Source organism: Nematolebias whitei, chromosome 2 (genome assembly GCF_014905685.2).
Source record: "Nematolebias whitei isolate Nwh7 chromosome 2, NemWhi1, whole genome shotgun sequence".
In the NCBI taxonomy this organism is placed as follows: domain Eukaryota; kingdom Metazoa; phylum Chordata; class Actinopteri; order Cyprinodontiformes; family Rivulidae; genus Nematolebias; species Nematolebias whitei.
Window position 1 is genome coordinate 14,810,640 of NC_056499.1, and position 9,010 is coordinate 14,819,649.

General features: G+C 42.8%; 2 protein-coding genes across 2 annotated transcripts in view; one reads left to right on the forward strand and one right to left on the reverse strand.

The window, feature by feature from the left end:
* nnt2 (nicotinamide nucleotide transhydrogenase 2) overlaps positions 1 to 2,971 on the forward strand; it is a 17,397-nt gene extending 14,426 nt beyond the window's left edge. The window contains exons 19-22 of the mRNA XM_037697181.1: positions 755 to 836; positions 936 to 1,054; positions 1,928 to 2,043; positions 2,744 to 2,971. Of these exons, the coding sequence (XP_037553109.1) occupies positions 755 to 836; positions 936 to 1,054; positions 1,928 to 2,043; positions 2,744 to 2,890 (464 nt within the window). The 3' untranslated portion in view covers positions 2,891 to 2,971. The remainder of the gene's footprint in view (positions 1 to 754; positions 837 to 935; positions 1,055 to 1,927; positions 2,044 to 2,743) is intronic.
* Positions 2,972 to 4,336: 1,365 nt separating this feature from the next.
* Positions 4,337 to 6,860, reverse strand: dtwd1 (DTW domain containing 1). Its single transcript, XM_037697188.1, has 5 exons — positions 6,804 to 6,860; positions 5,621 to 5,931; positions 5,354 to 5,491; positions 4,793 to 5,045; positions 4,337 to 4,711 (listed from the first exon to the last, which is right to left on the reverse strand). The coding sequence occupies exons 2-5, from the start codon at positions 5,876 to 5,878 to the stop codon at positions 4,482 to 4,484; spliced, it is 879 nt and encodes a 292-aa protein (XP_037553116.1). The 5' UTR covers positions 5,879 to 5,931; positions 6,804 to 6,860; the 3' UTR covers positions 4,337 to 4,481.
* Positions 6,861 to 9,010: the final 2,150 nt, after the last annotated feature.

Genomic DNA, 9,010 nt, shown 5'->3' on the forward strand with positions numbered 1-9,010 from the left:
GCAGACGGTTCGGCTCAGAAACATCTGTTTCTCATTTTATCGACTCCAACTGTCAAAAAGAAAAAGGTTTACCCCGACTGCTCTGCCAGACTGTGGCTGAAAACAGGTGTTCTGAAGAATCTCAGTCCTGGATCAGGACCACGTGGGGGCGTTAGTCCTCTCCGTTGATTCTCTGAACCGTCTGTCCAACCATGAATGATGAGTGGTGAGATAATGAGCCGGTCTTGATTTATTCACCTGGAAACAACAATGTGGTTCTGGCAGCTGATTTGGTTGTTCAGCAGCCTGAGTGTGTGTGTGTGGGGGGGACTCTTAAAAGTCCTGGATCCTTGTTGTTCCCAGTGGCTGTGGCCCAACTTGAGGACAGCTGTGTGGTCCAACATGCTGGTTCCATTAGAGGACCAGCGATTGAGACCAGGCCCTGGGACGTCTCCGTGCACTGTCAACAACAAAGCTCCAGCAGTGAGGAAACAGAAGACTCAGATTGTCTGGAGAATTACCGTACGGTTTATGTTTGGTTTCAGAAAACTCAATGAGAGGTCAGACTGGACTCTGAGGGTTCTGGCCACCAGGCTTTAAAGGAATAAAACGATTCTTTGCACGCCACATTTTCTCAGAAAAATGCTGCTTAGATTGTTGAACTTCTGTGAGTCATGATGAGAAACACGAATCGTTGTGTTTATTCAACGTAATCCAGATTTGTACCAAAACCCAAATCTGAGGGAGTCCTCTCTGATCCAGTTTCTTTGTGCAGGTTGGGGTCTGTGTGCAGCCAAAGCCCAGTACCCCATTGCAGACATGGTGAAAATGCTGAGGGAACAGGGGAAGACTGTCAGGTCAGTCCAGTTCTGTCTGTCCGACGAACCAGAACTCGTATAGAACCAGACCGAGGATCCCAGATCAGATAAACCAATCTGAGTTTTCCTCTTCAACAGGTTCGGGATCCACCCGGTGGCCGGTCGGATGCCTGGCCAGCTGAACGTTCTTCTGGCTGAAGCTGGCGTTCCCTACGACGTGGTTCTGGAGATGGACGAGATCAACGACGACTTTCCAGGCAAAACTTTTCACAATCGAGAGATGACGTCTGCTGCTAAAACACGACGCTAAGAGCCGAATGACAGCCAAAATTTACTGAAGCTCACATAGAGCTGGTAAAATGTAAAGAAGCAGAATTATAGCTACAATAGTACAACTGTAGAAGAAAAATAGCTAAATCTCAGATAAAAGTAGAATTGCACCTAAATATTAAAAATAGCATACTAGCCAAAAACAAAATACCAGCTGAAATGTGCAGAATACTAGCTAAAAGTAGCAGAATTATAGCTAAAAATAGCATAATGCTATCTGAAAGGAGCAGAGTTGTAACTATAAGTAGAATGGTAGATAAAAGTAAATACTGTAGGTGTCTACTACAGCTAAAAGTAGCGAAAGGCTAGCTCAAAGTAGAAAAACAGGAGCTAAACGCTAACGGCAGCATCGAATGATAACATGATAAAAACTAAAATTTAAAACAAACTAATCTTAAAGAGAATAAAGTTTGTGAAGGAACAGAAGAGATCTGCCTGTCTATGAAGGATTTTTTATACATAAAGTTAAATATTTTTGAAAGTATAAAAACTGAAGTGACAAGCAGTCGTTTCCTGAATGAGCCGAAGGCTCTGGAACATATTTATAAAATAAAACAAAGTGTGCAGACGTTTATGGATGCCCAAAACATGAGGAAACTAATTATAAAGATAAAAAAGTGAAATGTGTGGTTCTGAGGTTAACAGCTCGCCCACGGCTGTCGTCTCTGCAGAGACGTTTTGTGGACAAAAACTTAGCAACCAGCGTTTGTTCTTGGACACATGGTTCTGTTTATGGGTGCGGTTCTGGGTTTTCATCATCTGCATGTCTTCTGATTAAATGTGTGAACGTTGACCCGCAGAGACGGACCTGACGCTGGTCATCGGCGCCAACGACACGGTGAACTCTGCCGCTCAGGAGGATCCCAACTCCATCATCGCTGGCATGCCGGTCCTGGAGGTCTGGAAGTCCAAACAGGTGGGTTCTGTCTTTTGACTTAAAGGACGAGTTTCACCATTTTGACACATTCCTGCCTTTAAACGGTGCTGGTCGCAGCTCACTCAACATTACTGCGGTGACTGGTTTAAAAACGCATAAAACACCCAACAGAACCGACACCGACCCACTGAAACTTCAGACCGCTGTTCAGACCAACACTAAATAAAATCACGTTCCCGGTCTGTCCTGAAGGAAACGTCCACATTGAGCTCTGGGTCAGACCGTGGAGACGGGAGAAGCAGCAGAGGACCAGATCTTCTGCTTTGGACTCAGAACCAGACCGCTTCTCCCCCTCATGGTTCTGAGGGGTTCGTTTTAGCGTCTTCGGGTCTGCATGTTGGGCAGCTGTCCTCCGGCTGAACCAGATGCTCGACCCGGTCTGTCTGCCTTCATCAGACATGATAAGCAGCTGCACATCAGTTCAACCGGTTCCTGTCAATCAAAACGTTCTACTGAAACAATATGGCGGCCACAATTTGGTCGCCCTTTGACACTTCATCACTCCTTAAATACTGACCTGAGTGTGTCACAAAAGTGTTTTTATTGCTCTGAATAAGGTCCAGAAAGGCCTGACTGATTTATATGTTCCAGATGTTTTCCTGGTAACAAATAATTAATTTGCCCTGAAGTTTCAGCATCAAACAACAAAAGGTGATCATGTAAACGTGTCCTGCTGCAGGTTATCGTGATGAAGCGGACTCTGGGCGTGGGCTACGCAGCTGTAGACAACCCCATCTTCTACAAACCCAACACGTCCATGTTGCTCGGAGACGCCAAGAAGACCTGCGACGCCCTGCAGGGCAAGATCAGGGAGGCCTTTTACTAAACTACCAAACTACAGCAGGTTTAGTGCATTCAGCTCTAGATGTTCTCAGATTTACAGGATCTACTGGAGAGGCAGTGAGGTCTACAGAGACAATACTTTGTTTATTTCTAGTAAAATGTTTCTGGAGTCGCTCAAGATTCTGATCATTGTTAAAAAAAACAACTTGGATAAGACAAGTGTATTGATTTGTAAATAAAATATTTACGTTTCTGAACTGTGTATTCCATTTTTGATAGCTTCTAATTTATTTGATGAAACGCCTGAGATGTTTAAATTAAATCATTTTTACTGGTTTACTCCTGATATAAATGATGCGAGAGTTTGGTTCTCGTAAGTTGGACTCCACTGGGGCTGCCCGTTGTTACAGGTTCTGTTCAGAACTTTCATGGACAGAATTTCTCGGTGCAGCCAGGGGATGGAGGGAGTCCAGTTTGGTGGCTTCATGATTCCATCTCTGCTCTTTGCAGATGATGTGGTCCTGGTGGCATCATGCCATGATTTTCAGTTCTCACTGGAGCAGTTCACGGCTGGGATGAGAATCAGAACCTCCAGATCTGAGACCATGGTCCTCAGTCAGAGTGGATTGTCCTCTCCAGGTTGAGGTTCTGTCTCAAGTGGAGGAGGTCATATCACTGGTTTTGTTCTCAGTGAGGGAAGAATGGAGCGAGAGATCAACAAATGGATCAGTGCAGCTTCTGCAGTATAGTGGACCCTGTGTGCTGGTCCGTTGTGGTGAAGAGGGAGCTGAGCTGTAAGAAGCATTTGTTTTACCACTCGGCTATGTTCCTACCCTCACCTAAGGCCTTGAACTCTGGTAAGGATGGACACTGGACACCTCCCTAGGGAGGTGTTCTGGACATGTCCAACTGTGAAGAGACCCTAGACACACTGGAGAGACTATGTCTCAGCTGGTCTGGGAACACCTTAAAGAGTCCTCCCAGAAGAGGTGGCTGTGGGGAGAGATATCTGGACCTCCCTGATCTGATGCCCGAGATCTGAGTCCAGAATCAGAGGATGGATGTTAATATTCACACTAATTTAATGGCAGTATTGTCTGTAGTGTTAGGAGGCTAGAGAAATTGGCCTTTGAGCAGAAGGTCGCCGGTTCGACTCCCTGTACCAACAACATCAAAATGTGGGTGGGAAAGGTGAAGCACCCACACCTGCCTCCATTCTCATTTGCCCCACTCAAGGCCCTTGAACACAGTCCTTAACCCCCACTATCTGCTCCCCCGGGCGCTCTAGATGGCAGCTCTCTGCTCCACACAGAGGGCTGTGGTAGCTCGGTGGTCTGTGGTTGTGTCAGGAAGGACATCTGGTGAAAAAACAGTTGTCAAGTATTCGTGCGGCTTAGTTCACTGTGGCGACCCTGAAGAAGGGAGCAGATGAAATGATAAATTAACTGTAGGATTTTTATATCCATGGGATATTTATTGTATTTACTGCATCAAAAACAAACTGAAGCCTTTTTTTGTTTAATTAAACTTAAACTAATGTCAGTTTTCCTTATAAAACCAAAATAAACAGAAATAAAAAGGCTCAAACATCAAGCTGTCTGTCAGTCCCTGGTTCTGTTGATGAACTCGAACCTTCAGCTCCTACCAGCAGCACTTTTAGCCGTGTTGATGACGGAGTGTAGGAAGGAATAGAAGAACAGAAGGTTGTCATATTCTCCATCGTACTCCAGACCGAGGCACTGCTGGTGGAAGTCCTTCATAAAATAGTAAAGGGCCTCGATGGTTGCCAGGTACGTGTCCGGTTTGCCCTTCTGACTACGCCAGAAACACGTTTTTCTAGCCTTGAGTTCGACCTGAACCAAACCTGAAGAAGGAACAATAAACTGAGCTCACACACAAACAGAACTACAAGTTCAACAGGTTCGATGCAGCTTTTGGTTCTCACCATGCAGCCTCTCGTCTGTGCTGATCTTGTTGGTCTGGTTCCAGGTGCTGTCGATGAAGACCACCTTCTGTAGGGGAGTCACCTGAGACTTGGAGATTGACTCGGACTGGGTGGAACCTTCAACTCCTTCGGTTCTCAGCCTCTTTCGGCAGGGCTCGCTGAAGTCATGTGACCCGTTAGTGCTCCTGTCACGTAAAGACTGTAGCATGTCCTGAACCGAAACCGCTTGCGGGCCAGGAAACACCAGAACCACCTGCACATCAGAGACAGACTCGGTGGAAATCCATCTTACAAACAAATGCAGTCCTAGAATGTCTCTGCATTTCAAATGAAAACAAAGCTCCGTTCAGTGAGTTTCAGCAGGAGGAGGAACAAACATCCAGTTGACACAATGAGGTTCTTTACGATCAGAACTTCATTATCAGCATCTAGAACAACTCTAATGAAACCAAGTTGAGCTACAACAACAATTAATTTCCCTTTGGGATTAATAAAGTATTTTTGAATTGAATTATGGGTCGATTATTTCAGATGTGTATAGATAATAGAAGCAGCTCTAACCTTCTGCCTGTCATACTCTGGAATGCACGGGTAGGTGTAGATCGTCACGTCGTTGGGTGCGAGGATCTTAGCGTGAACAGCGGTGCTCTTACCGTCTGTTTCATTTGGGTGTTTGATGATGTCGATCTTCACAGGAAGCTGAGAACAGGAAACCATTAAAATCCGGTCACATATTAGTCTAATAAAATGGTTTCCATCATGATAAGAATACTGTAGTGTGGCTCTGAGGAAAAGGACTCAGTCAGAAGAGTTGCTGGTTTTTCTGACCTGGACCAGAGGAATCTCCTCATCGCTGACACCCATTAATGAGCAGCAGGTGTAGCAGAAGAACATCCTGGATCCTCCACACTTGGAGCACTTCACCCTGCCACTCTGCTGTGCTTTCTCCAGCACCGCATGCGATGCCAATTTCAGACCTTGGAGAGGCCGCTTGGAATGCTCACACACATCTGATGAATCACCAGTGCCTGTTGTGTTGTCACGGCAACCAGGAGAAAGTTGCTGGTGTGGGTCCAGGCTGCTCATGTTGATAGATTTATCCTTGGAGAAGGTTGGCTCTGCACTCAAACTAAACAAGACTGACATAAAAATAATAATTCAACATTTATTTAACTATAAAAATGAGAGGCGAGGTCCAGCTGGGACTTCTTGTTCCACATTAACAACAGTTTTCTGCTTTAAGACAAATGAGTTAATCTGTGTTGGCTGGCACTAGATGTAATATTAAAACATTAATCTTGTGATGAAACTGCAAGGCTATCAGTGTTGTGGAGATTGGATCCATGTTGAAGGCTGCCGTCTTTCCTAAATCAAAACCTTTCAGTTTGGAAGTCTGACAGTTTCTTCTTCTTAAATGGTCATAAAAATGATTTAATTCTGAGTGAAGCACTTTCTGATTTTATTTGACCATCAATAAAAACAATCATTCATGCCCATCAAATGGGAGCTCTGAAATGGAAAACTTTCAAAATACACAAGACTTCAGCAAAACAAAGTATTTTAGAAACATTTCGCAAAACAAGAATTTTGAATAAAAAATTATAAGTTTCTTTTTGTTAAATATGCAAGCTTATGTTTATATTTCTTGGCTGGTTGCTTTGTTTTCTGAATGACTCTGAGATGCAATTAAAAACCGTAAATTACTTTTTAAAATTATAATTCCTGTTGTCTGACACAAAACTGAGAGCAAACTGAACTATAGCAAAACGCGTGAGGAAGATGACTGAATGTAAAATGAGAAAAACAAAAGATCCAGATTAAAAAGTAGCGCGCATGCGTGTCGCTAAGCTAGTTCCGGTTAGCTTTCCCGTGGTTTAGCTGTAGCTGAAAACGGCAAACAGCATCAGAAACCAACTGAAACTTCTTCATTTAAACAAATATGAATAAAACAAAATACGATGACTTTAAACACCTCAAATCTGTTCGTAATCTTGGACACACACACACCTACCTGCACTCGTTTACGTGATGTCTTACGCCGGAAGTAGAATTCCGTTGGGCGGAAATGGAAAAATAAAAGTACTGTACTGCGTTGCTCGACGAAAAAAGTTGTTAGGAAACAGTCGAGCGCGAACCATTGAACCAGAGCTGTTTATTTCTTTATTTTAGCATACATCGCCGGGATAGTAGAAGTTGTCAACAGAAGGTAGTAAAGAGTTTCATATCAAAGGAAATCTTCTGTTTTAGTTTACTTTTATAAACAAATAACTTTATGTTTAGTACTGAAGCAAGAACAAACAAAAAAAAAACGTACTAAAGCTTCGAAGCTAACCTGATATGTTTTTTCCTCTTGGAGGAAGAGTGGTCTCATGAAGTAGTTCAGTTTAAACCAGAACATCAACTATAATTTTATCAAGGTTCAAGGCTCATTATTGTCATTCAAGTTCAAGGTTTATTGTCATTTGCGTCACATGTGGTAGATGAGGTGGAACGAAATTGTGTACTCAAGGTCCCAGTTACACCCAAAAATAGCAAAAGTATAAAAAGAAACAGTATATAAGGATCTAAGATATACACTGAACAATATAAAATAAAATGGTATATTAAACAGCAGCCTGAACATGAGTCTGTAGTGAATAGATGGGTATGAATGAATACAGCATCATGATATCAGCAGCATGGATAATCAACAGCACAGATAAGTCGCATATAATTAAATTCAGTTTATTTAAAGAGCACCAAGTTGTCAGATATTTTTATCTAGACTGTCCTGGGGTTTTGATATGCTCAGAGACGGGATTATAATGAAATTATGACCCGGTTCTGACTGAGTTAAACTGGGCCAGCAACTCTAAAAAGAGTCTCCCTGGGATTCAATATCCGTCAAGGAATAGAGTTTATTTCTGCTTGCTACATCACGTAGAAAGGCTTTAAGCACCGTCTCATATTTCCTTTCACGTCATAACCACATAAGATCCACTGAGGTCACACACGCCCCCTCATACACTGACAGGTTGAGCTCCCCTTGACCCTATAAATGAGTAATGACACAGAACATCTGGGCTCTTCCGGGTTTGTGATCGTGTCACAGACTGGAGAGACCAGCGCTGTAAACTGTAACCTTTTCCTGCCTTGATTTAATATATTGATTAAACTTAATTGACGTCTCCTTGATTTATTGTTAGTATGAGTTGCCACTTCTGAGGGAGATTCGAGCCGGGGGAAGCGACGTGGGCTGGAGGCGGGTTTCCGGGTCTGGTGGCCCGCAGCCAGCTCCCGTCCTAACAAAGTAAAAGAAGTCATCACAAAGCACTGCACAGAAACATTCACATATATAAAGAACAAGTTAACACCATTTATCTGAGGAGCAAACTGACTTGAATTTAACCCCATTGCAGAACTCTCATCTTGATCAAGCATGAAGGCGACAGTGGAAAGGAAAAACTCCCTCATGAGGAAGAAACCTTTAGCAGAACAGGCTCAGGAAAAGCAGCCATCTGCTTCGACTGGCTGAGTTTGAAAGGAACAGGAAGGAGGAACAGATAAACAATGGCAGATCGAGAATCACATGTTAAAATAGAAATAGTGTCAAATGAAAACTATTCAATTTTAACAATTCATTTAAGGAAATGAGGTCAATTTGTCCTCTAGTAGTCTAAGCCTATGACAGCATAACAAGCCAACACTAATAATAGAATTTATCGAAAAGGAAAGTCTTAAGCCCAGTCTTAAAACTGAAAAATGTGTCAGCCTTATGGACAGAAGCTAGAAGTTTGTTCCACAAGAGAGAAGCCTGATAACTGAAAGATCTTCCTCCCATTCTGCTTTTCTCTAGGACATATCACCAATTAAAGTGGCATTACAGCAATTTTTCATTTTTTGTTTACAGTGATTTTCCTGGTTAGGGATTTTTGAGTCTAACAGCTTCAGGGTAGAAGCTGTACCTTATCTTCTTGTGATTCATCTTCTTGTGATTCATCTTCTTGTCTTGCGATTCATCATCTTGTGATTTATCTTGCTGTCTTTTGAGTCTTTTTGCTGGCTGTCTTGTGATTCCTCTTCTTGTCTTGTGAGTCATCTTGTCTTGTGATTCATCTTCTTTTCTTGTGATTCATCTTCCTGTCTTGTGATTCATCTTGTGATCTTGCTTTGTAATTCATCTTGTCTTGTAATTCATCTTGTCTTGTGATTCATCTTGTCTTGTGATTCATCTTGTCT